The following is a 15,961-nucleotide window of genomic DNA, read 5'->3' as shown; positions in this document are numbered from 1 at the left end:
TTTGAAAAGGTCCTGTTTACACATGATGCTTAACAGTAGTTTACCACTAAAGACTGTATGTGTGAAATGGGCTAATGACAAAATAGCAAAAAAAACAATAGGGAAATACATTTCAAAATAATTGTACAAAACACAGGATGTGAACACAGGCAAGGATTATGAAAGATTTCAAATAACTATTTTGCCTTTGTATATATCTTAATATAATTTATACCTGTGATTCAATTTCAGCATCATTACTCCAGTCTTTAGTGTCACATGATCTTTCAGAAATCATTCTAAAATGCTGATGTGCTGCTCAATTTTTTTTCGCTATTTACACTATCACACTAACAAGGAGGCTAAAGACTGCAGTAACTAGCGTGCCTCTTAAGATCAAGGGAGTGAGGTTTACCTGCACAGCACCTATCCACTTGCCTCCATTACAATAGAACAAATTTGGCTATATATCGGCCTGTTTTATTTATTGGATTGATATTGATAATGTTAAAAAGTAACATTTAATGGCTGATACAACAGCTGCTATGTTATTTATCATCCCTAACAAAAAGAAAATTCAAAAGAAAATAATTAATTATTTTGCTATCATGTGTGAAATACAGGTTCAATCCTAATCTTCTAATTTTTTTTATCATTAAAAATGTCTAAAAGTCCAGTCCACAGGACACAGAGACGAAGACGAGTCTGAAGCTGGTGAAGCTTCATGCCTACTCCATCACAGGCGCAAAGGAGGTAAGAAACCGGCACTGAGAAATAAATAATGATTTGATAGGAAAAAACACTGAAGGAGCTCTAATGACTGTCGCCTTACCTACAGGTTCATTCTTATGGCCGTCTGGTTCAGCTGGTGCATATCAGGAACCCGTGGGGTCTGGTGGAGTGGATAGGCCCTTGGAGTGACAAGTGAGTCTTCAGATCAACAGATCTTGCACATTCATCATCAGTCCTAAGAGCCCTGTAAAATATACCCTTTTCAGTTCCACAGAGTGGAACAGCATCCAACCTGAGGAGAAAGCTAAACTGGTATATTCAGCTGAAGATGGAGAGTTCTGGTAAGAGAACTTGAGCTTTAACCCTCAACATGTGTGATAGAGTGGGACACTCTGAAGGGGATAATACTGGTCTGGCAGTTTCCTTTGACAGGGCTCCGGTCAGAGAGAAGGGCACGGAGAAATTATTCCAGCAAACTTTAATATTGTAGTTTGGGTACAAGCATTGGTGTACAAATAGGTATATGTGTGGGTGTATGTGTGGTCTATAAAAGAAACAAAGAACAAAATAATATTAATCACAATGTACAAAAGTATAAAAAATATGTACAAAGATATACAGTAATATCCAATGCAATAATAAACATTGAATCAGAACACTGAAATATAATAATTTGGTCAAATAACCTGAAAAGAGTCATTAATGACTAATATACAGGCATACGAAAGGTTAATGAGGCAAAGTAGGAATACTAAATGGATTTGGTGGTCTTCGCTTCCCTCTAGTGGAAGCGGGCACAACTGCACCCCATGCGCTCAGACCATGAGGGGCGCACGACCAGGGAGTGTCGGACTACACTCTAGGTGCGTCTGACAGTGACACAGAGGCTAAACACAATTTAGCAGTAGGACTAAAGGGCATAAGAACTGAAATATAGTACTCGAGAATACAGCTTAAGGCTGAAATAATGTAAAGGAAACAATCTCCCGTCTAACAAGTCTTATAACATGTTCACGTGATGCCTATTAACTAAAGAAATACACACGAAAATATCAAACCATGCGTATAATATACTTAACATGAAAACAGGTGAAAGTATACAACATCTAAACAAGTCCGATGGCAATATTTGCATCTTAGTACAGGATGAAACTTACTTTCGATTAGGTTACGCACACGCGAGCCACCATCCCACAGAATGCGGAGTCAGGAATGAGGATGTGATGCGCTCGGAAAGAATATGACATCATTACAGTTTCAAAATAAAATGGCAGGAAATAAAAGACTTTCCGACATAGCTGCCCCCAAATTTAGCAATAAATTTGAATCCCAAAGGAAAGTCTACTTAGTTGGCGTCATTTTCATCCTCCCAGGCTGGCAGCCGCACAAGGCGCAGGACTGGCCGTAGGTAGGTCTGTCCCTTGATCTTAACTTCAGCTGCCCTGACTCGTCCATCCGAACCGGAACAGGTCTTCACCACTCTCCCGATGGGCCACTGAGCTCTGGGTAGCTGCGAATCAACCACCATCACCACCTGGCCAGCAGCCAGATTCTCTGTGTCCTTGTGCCACTTCGACCGCTTCTGAAGGTCCGGGAGATGGCGACAAATAAAGTTGGACCAGAAATGGTCCACCAGGATCTGGCTGTGGCGCCATCTTCTTCTGCTGAGAAGGTCACTAGATGCATAGACAGCCTGTGGGAGAGATGCGTCGTGGCGTCCCATCAACAGTAGATTTGGTGTGACGGGATCTGGATCCGCAGCATCGGAGGAGAGGTACCCAAGCGGTTTAGCATTGAGTATTCCTTCCACTTCAATCAGCGCAGTTTGCAGCACAGGTTCAGCGACGGTGTGGTCCTGAAGGATGACTTGGAGAGCTGACTTAATCGACTTGATCTCTCGTTCCCACGTTCCCCTAAAATGTGGAGAGCCAGGGGGGTTGAAACGGAACTCGATTTGCTGTCTGGCCAGCTGTCCTTGAAGAGGAACTTCTAAAGCGGCAAAACTGGCTTGGAGCTCCGCAGCTCCACCTCGGAAGTTGGTTCCTCTGTCAGCCAGGATCTCAAATGGCTTCCCGCGGCGGGCGATGAAGCGGCGGAGAGACATCAGGAAAGCATCAGTGTCTATGCTCTCCAGTAGGTCAAGATGCACACAGCTTGTCATCATGCACTTGAAAATCAGACCCCACCGCTTTTCTGTGCGCCGGCCCACCTTGACATTTTAGGGACCGAAACAATCGACTCCAGTCGACCAGAAAGGTGGCTTGTATAAGCGGAATCTGGCAGGGGGTAAGTCTGCCATCCGAGGGGCCACTGGAGTAGCGCGCCATTTCTGACATTCAACACAGCCGTGCTGATAATGCTTGATGGACAATGCTTCCCCGGAGGATCCAATATCTTCTCCTCATCTCGGCGAAAACCCGCTCGGGACCTGGATGTAGCAGTTCACTATCATATTTATTAATGAGCAGCTTCGTGACATAAGATTTCGATTTACGAGTCGGAATTGAGCCACGTTAAAACTGTCATCGCGTCAGTCCAGAGAGTGACTTGCTGGGAAGGGAGTGACAGTTCTGTCATAATGACTTTAGCCAGCTGGGCTCCGGCTAAAGCAGCACACAGTTCGAGGCGTGGCATGGATAGTTGTTTGCAAGGGCTCACTCCAGACCGAGCCATCACAAATGCAATGTGGACTTCACCTTGATTGTCTTGGGTGCGGAGGTAAGTGACGGCCCCGTAGGCTCTTTCAGAGGCGTCGCAGAAGATGTGTGCCTCTCGTCTGGGTGCCCCAGTGTCTGCTACTGATGGGACATAGCATCGGGGAATTTCCACTTGTGGAAGATGGACTAGTTCACTCTCCCATTGTGTCCAGATATCCAGCAGAGCCTCTGGTCTGATCGGTTCATCCCAGCCAACTCCCACTCTCCACAGGTCTTGAATCAGGATCTTCGCTCGTATGGTGAATGGGATTAGGTATCCGAGGGGATCATATTGTGTTGTCATCACCTTGTAGATGTTCCTCAGAGTTGGCTGTGAATATTCTACTGGTCTGTGGTAGACGGCGTTCTGTGCTCCGTAGCTGTGGGAGCAATTTGTGCTTTGGAGCCCAGAGCGTGAGGCTTGCTTTGCGCCTCAGTAGTGGAGTGGCATACCTTGTTACTCCATCCACTTCTGCCTTGACTGTGCGCTGTTCCAGCAGTTCTAGGGCCTGCTGATTTTCTTTGGAGCGGATCACAGTCTTGGCTTTGGCATACGGGGTTATGTCAACTTCCCACAGTCGTTCAACGTGCCGTTGCAGCTCTGAGTTAGTAGACATGGTGAAGTAGCAGTGAGAGTGCCAAGAGCAACCAAGAGCAGTACGCACAGCTACAGGACTCCCAGGAGGACCTGCTCGGACCGGTTGTTTGGGAAGCAGCAGATGTGGAAAGTCAGAGCCTATCAACAGAAGCGGCTGGACCTTGTCAACCTTCGGCAGAGAAAGATCTTGCAGGTGGAAGTATCTGCGCATGAGTGATTTGGGAAATAAATGGAGATGCTAAATAGAGATGCTGGACTGCTGAGGGAAGGATGAGGGGGAAGTCGTGGCCTAATGGTTAGAGAGTCGGACTCCCAATCGAAAGGTTGTGAGTTCGAGTCCCGGGCCGGCAGGAATTGTGGGTGGGGGAAGTGCATGTACAGTTCTCTCTCCACCTTCAATACCACGACTTAGGTGCCCTTGAGCAAGGCATCGAACCCCCAACTGCTCCCCGGGCGCCGCAGCATAAATGGCTGCCCACTGCTCCGGGTGTATGCTCACAGTGTGTGTGTGTTCACTGCTCTGTGTGTGTGTGCATTTCGGATGGGTTAAATGCAGAGCACAAATTCTGAGTATGGGTCACCATACTTGGCTGAATGTCACTTCACTTTCACTCTTTGGTCCGTCGTCCAGAATAGCGAAACCTTCCAGAGAGTGCTCGGCATTGTACAGGCGCACCTTAACTAGCTTCAACATGACTCTCTGCGGACGACTAGGACGGTCAACTTATATGGTGTCAGGAGCAGCACTGACCATTAACACTTTCTTAGCTTCTTGGGAACACACTTCGTGGAGCACTCAGGTGTTGCTGTTTGCACACTTGACAAGGCTTCTTGAGAGTACATGCCTCAGGTTTATGGTTCCTGCCACACCTCCAACAGCCTCTGTCTTTAATCCAGGCGGAAATCTCTGATGGAGTGAGCGTTTTGAATTTGGAGCATAAGCTGAGGTAATGCTCACGGGCGTCGCAGTACGGGCAGTAAGGCTTCACACTGGGTTTACCTTTGGGTGACTTTATGCTGCGAGCAGGATCTGGAGGGGCTACCTTAGCTTGACTCTCAGTGCTGTAAAACACGTTGGATGAAGGACCCTGGGATTTATTTTTGCCCTTAACTGGCTTAGGCTGGTCTTGGAACATCAGAGCTGCTCGATGAAATGCGCTTTGCTTGTGACTTTAACCCTTTCGAGTCAATTAACGCGGATACGCGTTTTGAGTCATTTTCTCCTGATAACCCCGAAAAGAACTTAAATTACACTTTCAGTTTTAATCGTACAGATAAGAGCAATACATCAATCGAATCTGTAAAGGGTCTACTTTTTTTTGGATACAGACATAATAACAACAAAACTTTGTGCACTTATAAAATAAAGATAACAAACAAGGTGCGCTGTCTGCAGCCTTTGTCTGCGCTGATCTTCTTTTACAAACACGTCATTAAAATGAACTGTAACTCCGTGAATACTCAACGAAAATACATGAGAGAGATATCTATAGAAAGCTTGACATGTCTATTTTTAAACTAAATAAGTGCCACCGAAAACATATATTCTGTGATAAAGTAATCCATATGAAAACAATGCGATGTCTGTTTTTCATGTCTCCCTTCATTATATCTAATGTGACCACGCCCCTGCGCTGAACTCGCTATTCAGATTCAAACTGAAGCGCGCGGCTTGAATACGCCCATAACAGAAGAAAAAGCAGCGAGCCTGTTCTTCAAGTTTTTATTTTACTGTTTGCTTCACGATGAGAGGAATAAGACATAATTCACCCCAAAAAGATGTGATGTGGTTTAGGATTTGAGAAATGGATTTCCTCAGAAAAAAAAGAATGAAGCACTTTATTCAGCAGAGATCATAAACATGAGTAAGTCTCTTTTTATTAATTTATATACTTGTACTAGTTTTCACATAACGTGTAAACATTTTACTAGTTAGACTTTTTCCAAATATTTTTTCCAAACTATAATTCCTGACTAAATGTATAGTAATCAAGTGAAACATTATGAAGTTTCAATAACAATATACAATACTATACCATTCAAAAGCTTGATGTAAATAATATAAATGTAACAAATAGATAACTGTAACAAATGTAAAATCAATGCTTTTCTTTCAATTTATTCCCCCTAAAAACCCAGAAAAATATTCTCAGCTCTTTTCAACATTAATAATAATGATAATAATAATAACAATAAATGTATTTTTTTTGTAGAAAATAAGATTGTTAAAAGGATTTCTGAAGGATTGTGTGACTGGAGTAAGGATGCCAAACAATTTGTTTGAAAGTCGGCTTTGATTGTTTCTAATAAACTGTTTAACTGCTCCCCCAAGTGGATATTAAATTATGTTGTGGGATAATTAAATATATTCTAAATAAACTACAACAATAAAATTATATAGATGTATTTTGTTCTCACATTCTTTCTTGTAACTCCTTCCTCTCAGTTGCACAGATGACTGAAAGGCTCATTATGCAGCTCATTCTGCAGGCTTCACTTTGTCTTCTCAGGTGTAAATCACAATGATATTCATGATAGTTGACGCCTACTCGCATATGACTTTTACCAAAAAAAGTGTCTTAGAAAATTTAAATCAATATATTGTTTCATGTGAGTGAGTAAACAAGATGATTTTCACATAATTTAGAAAGAAAAATTCTAGGCTACACGCTCCAGTTCTCAAAAATCCCAGGAACCATTGTTCTTTAGCCTCATTCAAGTGTTTTAACATTTTTAGTTTTCACTAATCATGCATAATATTTTTTTTTCTCGAAAACACATTCATGTACATACATGCATTTCACATATTATTATAGCCCAGTTTGTGCTGATTACAGTGAGATTAGACTTTACCCATTTAGATATTTATAAGAAACTGAAAAAAGCACAAATGTCAGGGCATGACAAAACTTCTCCAGGCCCCAAAAATACCCTTAGACTCCAGAGGGTTAACTGAAGCCAAACAGAGAAGTCTTCAAGCGTGTAGGTCTGATCAGTGCCGGTCCTCAGGATGCCTCGGTTTATGCTGTACTCCACAAACGCATCTCGATAGTTAGTAGGCAGTTTGCTGAGCAGCCTGTCGACGTGGGAGCCGCATCGCAGTTCGTAGCCATTCTCACCCTCGAGGGAGCGGAGCATGCCAACTAGACCTTGTACTGAGGACAAAGTTGTCAAATGCCTCTGGAACTCCAGATCTTACGTGAGATGAGTTTAAGATGGCACCCAGCTCACTCTGCACGAGCTGACGCGGTTGCCCATATTTATCTTGGAGAGCCTGGAGGGCTGAGGTGTACGGCTTTGGATGGTACATTTAGGCTTGGGCTAGCTTGTAGGCGCTTGGCAGTTTCAAGTGATCGAGGAGGACTTGATATTTGAACTGCTCTGTGAGGTGAGCATGTGGGTTGAGCAGATTATCCAAAGCCATCTTGAGCTGGGCAAAGTCTGACTCTTTACCTGAGGTGAAGTGAGGTGGAGTAGGTCCAGGAAGGCCATAAGATGTGGCAACTAGGAGCTCCATGAGGTCTGTACCCGGCGTTGCCCTGTAATCCAGAGGCGCTGTGCCCTGTCGTGGAGAAGGTGGCATGGCGGGGTAAGGATAGGACAGCGTGTTAGCAGCTGATAGCACTGGCTGTAGAGGTGTAACGGATGGAGGCACATAATGGACCTGGGCTTGGCTATAGACCATCTGTGGCTGGCGAAGTGGGGCTATATACTGTCCTACTGACAGTGGCAGAGCACATGAGGTAACAGCACTCACGGCTGATCTGGGAGCCAACTGCGAAGCTGGGTTGATGGTTGTTGGAGGAGGAAGCATGGTAAAATACGTAGGCTGCGGCTGAGCGAGTCCACTAGTAGTAGTATAAGCACTCACTTGTGGAGCGGGGTGGACTGATGTAAGACTGGTCGAGACAGGTGGACTTATGACTGCACTGGAGACTGGTGGCATAACATGAATAGATGGAGTAGAATGGAGCAGTCCATGTCCATCTTGTGAGTGGAGTAGGAGAGGCTGAGCTTCTGGTGAGGACCTTGGGTTGTACTCACATTCACTGAGGGGCCTGGAGGAACGGGTACTCTCAATACCTTCTTCCTTCAGGAAAGACGTGATAAGAGCTGCTTGCGCCAATTCCATCTCTTTCTCTTTCTGTCGCCGTCGCAACATCTGATGCCTGGTGATAGCCTCTTTATTCTTGTATGCCATCTCTGCTTTCTCCTCCAGTCGACGTCTCTGCCGTTCTTGTTATCTGAGAAGTTCCTCCTTCTCATAGAGGGCGTCTCTGGCTTCTTTGTCCAGAAGAGTACACTGCTCGTCCACTAGCGTCTGCTCCATGATCTGCCGCTGCACTTCTGCTAATGCCATCCGCTTGACCTGTTCCTCCAAAATGGCACTTTGTAGCTCGGATAGCCCGTCTGCAATGGACCTCCTGGTTGATGAGGCAGCACTGGCTCGAGATCTCGGTCTGCTATGATGAGAAGATACCCAGGATCGACATGACTCTGCTCTCACAGATGGCAGTGGAAGTGGATCAGGGAATGGGATGTCATGAGCTGGGGCTGCTGCTCCGAGTTCCTCAGCTTCGGTGGAAGGGAGTACTGTGACTCTCGGTGTGTACCCAACTTCAAAGTTTGCAAGGGATGCTGGTAAGTGTATCTCCCGCTTGGGTCGAGAATGCACTGCTGGATCTGCATATGGTTGTCCTGGCTCCATATTGTCTCCAGAAAGCTGTCAGATCCGGCTCGAAGGACCATGTGATAGAGTGGGACACTCTGAAGGGGATAATACTGGTCTGGCAGTTTCCTTTGACAGGGCTCCGGTCAGAGAGAAGGGCACGGAGAAATTATTCCAGCAAACTTTAATATTATAGTTTGGGTACAAGCATTGGTGTACAAATTGGTATATGTGTGGGTGTATGTGTGGTCTATAAAAGAAACAAAGAACAAAATAATATTAATCACAATGTACAAAAGTATAAAAAATATGTACAAAGATATACAGTAATATCCAATGCAATAATAAACATTGAATCAGAACACTGAAATATAATAATTTGGTCAAATAACCTGAAAAGAGTCATTAACAACTAATATACAGGCATACGAAAGGTTAATGAGGCAAAGTAGGAATACTAAATGGATTTGGTGGTCTTCGCTTCCCTCTAGTGGGAAGCTCAGCACATGAGGGGCGCACGGCCAGGGAGTGTCGAAGTACACTCTAGGTGCGTCTGACAGCGACACAGAGGCTAAACACAATTTAGCAGTAGGACTAAAGGGCATAAGAACTGAAATATAGCACTCGAAAATACAGCTTAAGGCTGAAATAATGTAAAGGAAACAATCTCCAGTCTAACAAGGCTTATAACATGTTGACGTGATACCTATTAACTAAAGAAATACACACGAAAATATCAAACCATGCGTATAATATACTTAACATGAAAACAGGTGAAAGTATACAACATCTAAACAAGTCCGATGGCAATATTTGCATCTTAGTGCAGGATGAAACTTACTTTTGATTAGGTTACGCACACGCGAGCCACCATCCCACAGAATGCGGAGTCAGGAATGAGGATGTGATGCGCTCGGAAAGGATATGACATCATTACAGTTTCAAAATAAAATGGCAGGAAATAAAAGACTTTCCGACAACATGGTAACAGATATACTTAGGAATCTTCCTTGACCTGTCAGGATGGCGTATTCAGACTTCATACAGCAGTTCTCGAGGTTGGACATCTGTAATCAGACTCCAGACGCCCTTTCAAACGCCACTGTGAGCCGCTGGAACTACAGCCAGTTTGAAGGTGACTGGAGGGTGGGATCCACTGCAGGGGGCTGCAAGAAAAATAAAGGTAAATCAAATCAAACACAATGTGCTTGAAACTAAATTTAGTTAAAAGCTTTTTTTATCAACCATCTTTGGTTCCTTTTTCCAGCTACATTCTGCTCAAACCCTCAATTTGTAATCAAGCTGGAGGAAGAAGATGATGATCCTAATGATGTAGAGGATGGCTGCACGATCCTAGTGGGTCTGATGCAGAAAGATTTTCGTAAGGACAAGCGGATTGGACGAGAACCGAACGCCATTGGCTTTACTATCTATAAGGTAATTGGTTCTGTACAATAAGCAATACTCTTAGTACTAGAGGCAACATGACCATTAACACCACAAACAACATCACAACCCGCAGTACCACAGACCCTGCAACCATATTTTTTGTTTCAGAGATGTTTTTCTTATTCATTTTCAATATTAAAGTCAATAAAAAGCAATGAACTTAAGCAACCTGCTCCAAGATGAATCACAATGTTTTAAACTTTGATTTGAATCAATTCTCTTGAGGATTCAGGATTAGTGTAGTTCTTCATTTGGAGTTTGGCTAAAGATTTTTTTCCTTTAAATTAAGCTGAAATATTGATTAATAGCCTCCGAGCTCATGGTAGATCTGTCTTGAAATGTTACTACTACTACTACTACTATTAATAATAATGATAAAACAAACTCTCAATGGAGAAAATGTATGTTATTCTACTTCCAGAATGCAACTGTTTTTTCAAACACACTTTTCCTTTGACTTAACTATTACAACTAATTATAATATGAACATTGTACATTGAATAATATCATTTGTTTTTGTGTTTTTCAGGTTCCAGATAAGGTGTGTATGATATCTGAATGGTTTGTACATAAGAATAGTTGGACACCACCAATGCTATGCTAAGGAGCCCCTAAAAGGACAAAAAAAAAAGTTGATGGGAAGAACAATTATTGGAAAACTTTTGTGCAAAATTTCTCTATGAAATGCAAATGTTTAGGGAGAGAATGAAAAGATTCACAGGGGAATACAATACTTTTGCAAGATAACTTCTGCGACTGGACGCAAAAGCATTAAGATTACTTCTTGATTACTTCTTCCATTTAATGTTTTTCCATCACCTTGTCCCTTTTTGGGGTTTGTACAATACATTTATATGAAACAAACTTTGCCAGTTTTGAGAAGTCATTTTATCTGTTTGTATTTGTGTTGCAGTTAAAGGGTCGCAACAACATTCATCTCGGCCCTGATGTATTGCTGCATCAGCAGTCCACTGCACAAATCAAGTGCTTCACCTACCAGCGAGAGGTGATTGAGCGCTTCAAACTGCCTCCTGGTGAATACGTCATCATCCCTTCCACTTACGAGCCGCATTGCAATGGAAGATTTATACTGCGCGTCTTCACAGAGAAAGAGGCAGCTGCCAGGTTTGTTGTGAGCGTTTTTATATTTCAACTAAAAAAAAAAAAAAAACAGAAAAAACAAGAAATTCCAGTTTAAGACCACATGGGGATGCTGTTGAACAGGTTTTGCTCTGCCTAGAGTAGATCGTTACACTAAAACATCTGTTTGTCTGACAAGTAAATCATAACTGTACTCTAAACATTCTTGTTTTTGCACCCAAATGCATGATGGATGTTTCTGACTCGTTTCCCTGCAGCCCGATGGATATGGAAATCAGTGCAGATGTGGAAAAGGTGAATTCATCATTTACAAACATAGTGTGTATTATTATTATTATTTAAAAGAAAGATGTTTATATAAATTCAGAGATATATAACCATTTAAAATAAAAAATATAAAATATTTCAATCATTTTTAAAAGGTTTTTTTCTTTCCAAGCAATACATATCTGATAGTGATGTGGAACCACATTTCAAACAACTTTTCAATCAGTTTGCTGGAAATGTAAGTCATTTTTAATGTAATTAATGTAATGTAATTTTCAGTTCTGGGTCATTATCACACATGATCTTGTCTTCACTCTGCAGGACTCAGAGGTGTCTGTGTATGAACTAAAGCAGATCCTGGACAGTGTTATCTCCAAACGTAGGAAGACAAACTTTCACACACACACACACACACACACACACACACACACACATATATATATATATATATATATATATATATATATATATATATAAAGAAATGAGAATGCCTTGAAATTGAAATTCTGTGCTTACTGTTCTTACAATGTTTTGTGGTATTTCACACAGGAACTGATGTCAAGACCGATGGGTTTAGTATGGAAACCTGTCGTCACATCATCAGTCTGCTAGATGTATCCTTACCCCACTGGATCATATGAATAAATACTACGGATTATGGATTAATACAGAGATTCACAAAGCTTAAACATTTACTTTAAATTCCCATGAGAGTTTGTTTTTGCTTTCATTTTGAAAATATTCTTTTAAATTTATTTTAATTTTACAATTTTATGGTTTCGTTAATTATTAGCTTTTTATCAATCCAAAGTTTCCTTACAAATCTCCAGTTTGTATTTTAATCACCAATAATCTGATTGTTCTTCTAAGACGAGTTTCATGCAAAGATTCATTAATACCTTACCAACTTCAATCTGAGGATTATTTATTCCTAAAATACCTTTGATATCCCATTTCCTTCCTAATTTGATAATGCTTTATTGAAGTTTTTCTCTTTCTTCCGTATATTTCCTACAGTTAAGTAGAACATGCTCTACATTTCCTTTGCATTTACAAACCTCACATTTGTCCGTGTTCACTTTACTCATAAAAAATACTGTATTAAGTCTTGTGTGTCCTACCCATAGTCTTGTAAACATGATTTCTTCTCTTCTGTTTTTACAATTAATTGTTTTAATTTTTTAATTCTGTAATATTTTCTTTCTTTATTATCTGAATCCCAAATCTTTTGCCAGTGGTTATCAGTTTTGCTTTTAATTAAGGCTTTATTTTTTCCAAGGTAAATCTCTATTTTGTCATTATGATTTAATGCCTTTTCACTTATTTGTCAGCTATTTCATTTCCTTGAACTCCTGTATGTGCTGGTATCCAACAGAATTACACATCTATTTGTAATTTTTCAAAGTTCAGCAGTGCTATGTAGATTTCTATTAGAATGTCATCTCTAGCTGTTTATTAATACTCTGTATCCTGCTTAATCTGAATACAATACAACTCTGTCTGGTTTAAAATCTTCCACTGATATAACTTAATTAATGGATATTCTTTTACTAATGTTTACTTTGAATTCTGCAATAGCAATGCCCACACCAGTATGTATATTCCTTTAGCTTTAGATCCATCAGTACATGTTTCTAAATATTCATAATAGTTTGTATTTATGTATTCTTGTACCAGCCTACATATATAGTCGCAGACCTGATGATTTTGAGAAGTGTGACATGTTGAAAAAGCTGCAAGGCCCAATGGTCAAAGATGTCCATCTAACACATATTTCTATAAGAAAACAAAACAAAAAGCAGCAGAGCTTTGTAAACAGTTCACAGTAATCTTGTCATCTCCATAAGAATGATATGAACGCCAGAACATATTTACCGGGATTTTTGAAAAGGCCCTGTTCACACATGATCTCTCAATAGTAGCTTACTGGTAATTTACCAGTGAAGACTGTGTGTGTGAAAGGGGCTAAACTCTTCCTCTAAATATGCTGTGAATTGTAATTGTTTAACATTCATCTGAGATTTGTAACGTAAATAATTTATAAACCTTTGCCAACACAGGAGAATACATAAACTTACGTTTTAATAGGCCATTTAGTGTACATCATGATTTAAAAATAAAAGTTTGCATGTGGCCAAATATTAAAATGGAATGAATTAAAACTGTTTAATCATGCTGTAAAGTGAAATGTCACCAGGCCGTTGGCTCCCTCTGCAGGTATTTGATGTACTTATATTGGTTATGTTTGTATTATGTATAGGCATATAACATTTTGTATTTTAACAGTCGAGCAACAGAGAAGCACAGCAGTTTGTAGGTGTTTGGCCTCGTATTCTCATTAGACTACTGTGTGATCGTCATTGCTAGGAAAGTTTTTGGTTTAAATTGTGTGTTTCTTACCCTGGTAAATACGTGTTGAAAATACGTGTTGGTTTTGCGTTTGCCTAACGTGGGACTGCCCAGTTTCGGTCTGCTAAATAGTGAGGTGTGGCCAGCTGACTTCAATCACAGGTAATCAGGCAAATATAAAAGTGGTAGTTTACACCCCGGCAGCCCTTGTATGAAGACCGACGAGTGTAAAGACCATCGACTCTACCTGCACGACCCCCCGAGCAAGGACACCGACAGGGCACTTGAGTATTGCTTTTCTCCCCTTTCTTTACTTTTTGTATAGCTTGTTTTCAAATACCTATTTCGGTCACTTGTAGTCACTATGTGCTTTCAGATCTCTACGATCACTACTAACACTCGGAGAGCACGCAATATACGTCGCAGGAAAGCCTATCCGACAAATCTACGGCCTGTCCCTCTGACCTCTACTACTACGCTCTCTATTCCAGTTGGTCTCTGGAATTGCCAGTCTGCAGTTAACAAAGCAGACTTAATTTCTTCTATTGCTACTCATTCCGGTCTCAACCTCATGGCACTGACAGAGACTTGGATCAAACATGAAGACACCGCCACTCCCGCAGCCCTCTCCACTAATTTCACTTGTTCCCACACTTCTCGTACCACTGGGAGGGGTGGAGGTACTGGTCTCCTTATATCAAAAGAATGGAAATTTGATCTTCAGGCCATCACCTACAGGTAACGGTTTATTTGAACCACATACCATTACTGTAACCCACCCTGTTAAAATCCACTTTGTGGTCATTTATCGTCCCCCAGGTCACTTGGAAAACTTATTGGAGGAGTTGGATGTGCTGCTAAGAAACTTTCCTGAAGATGGTACTCCTCTGGTACTGTTTGGTGACTTCAACATCCAACTAGATAAACCCCAGGCTGACTTGAAAACTCTGCTCGCCTCATTTGATCTCAAGCGAGTGTCTACAACAGTGACTCACAAATCAGGCAACCAACTGGACCTCATCTACACGCACTTTTGCTCCGTGGACAACTCTTCTGTTGCTCCACTGCACACCTCAGACCACTTCCTCATTACTACTAACCTAACACTTACTCCTGAAGCAGCACACGCTCCAACGCTTGTCACCTTTCAACGGAACCTACGCTCACTCTCTCCATCTCGCCTATATTCTTTGGTTTCATCCTCGCTTCCTGCACTCTCTCAGTTTTCAGCTCTGGAGTTGACCAGTGCTACAGACACTCTTTGCTCCACTTTAACATCTTGATTGGACAACTTTTGCCCACTGTCGACTAGACCAGCATGCACCACCCCATCTGCCCCCTGGCCGTCCGAGGTTCTCCGTGAACATCGCTCAGGGCTGCAGAGAGGAAATGGAATTAATCAAGAAACTCTACTGACCTCAGTGTGTCTCGGTCTCTCCTCTCTTCCTTCTTTGCAAATGTCTTCACTGCTAAAACATCCTTCTACCACAACAAAATTAACAGCTGTTGTGATGCTCGGACACTCTTCAAAACTTTCTCTTCTCTTCTAAATCTGCCTCCATCACCTCCTCCATCGACTCTTACAGTGGACGACATTGCAGTTTTCTTCACAAATAAGACAAGATCCATCAGTAACCAATTCTCCACACTGCAGTATCCCTCATCTCTGAGTATCCCTCATCTCTGTCTCCAGCCTCCTCGGCCAGGACTCCGCCTCGGCCTGTAGACCCTCCACCATCACCCATTGATCCATCAGCTCCACCGGGCTCCCTCGTCCCTCCGGCTCCACCTTGGTCAAGTGACGACCCGTCATCACCTCTGAACTACTCTCCACTGGCTGTGTCCCACTGGCTCCATTGGGCTCCATAAGTAACCAGAGTATTCCATATCGAACAGGACTTTCCATTGCATTAGCATATGACACAAGCAAGTGCATGCTCAGCCCTGGAGTACTCAACTGAGGACTCCTTTAAGCATAAGCATGTAACTGAAACCTAGCCATAATGCTGAGGCCCTGGTTAATCCCAATTGCAAAGGGGATTAAGCAGATTAAGCAGAAAGAATCTATGCCTGCATGGCAGGGACATCCAAATTATAAAATCTGTCAAAGGTAGACGGCCA

General features: G+C 42.0%; 1 protein-coding gene across 1 annotated transcript; it reads left to right on the top strand.

Annotated features, from left to right (window-relative positions):
* The first annotated feature begins 398 nt into the window (after positions 1 to 398).
* Positions 399 to 12,132, top strand: LOC132106130 (calpain-2 catalytic subunit-like). Its single transcript, XM_059511776.1, has 11 exons — positions 399 to 732; positions 818 to 903; positions 978 to 1,052; positions 9,697 to 9,857; positions 9,942 to 10,111; positions 10,653 to 10,664; positions 11,037 to 11,248; positions 11,482 to 11,518; positions 11,664 to 11,729; positions 11,813 to 11,870; positions 12,041 to 12,132. Exons 4-11 carry the CDS (start codon positions 9,698 to 9,700, stop codon positions 12,130 to 12,132), a joined length of 807 nt encoding a protein of 268 aa, XP_059367759.1. The 5' UTR covers positions 399 to 732; positions 818 to 903; positions 978 to 1,052; position 9,697.
* Positions 12,133 to 15,961: the final 3,829 nt, after the last annotated feature.

Source organism: Carassius carassius, chromosome 26, assembly GCF_963082965.1.
Source record: "Carassius carassius chromosome 26, fCarCar2.1, whole genome shotgun sequence".
Lineage (NCBI taxonomy): Eukaryota > Metazoa > Chordata > Actinopteri > Cypriniformes > Cyprinidae > Carassius > Carassius carassius.
Note: the sequence above shows the minus strand (reverse complement) of the source record. Positions and strands in the feature narration are given on the sequence as shown.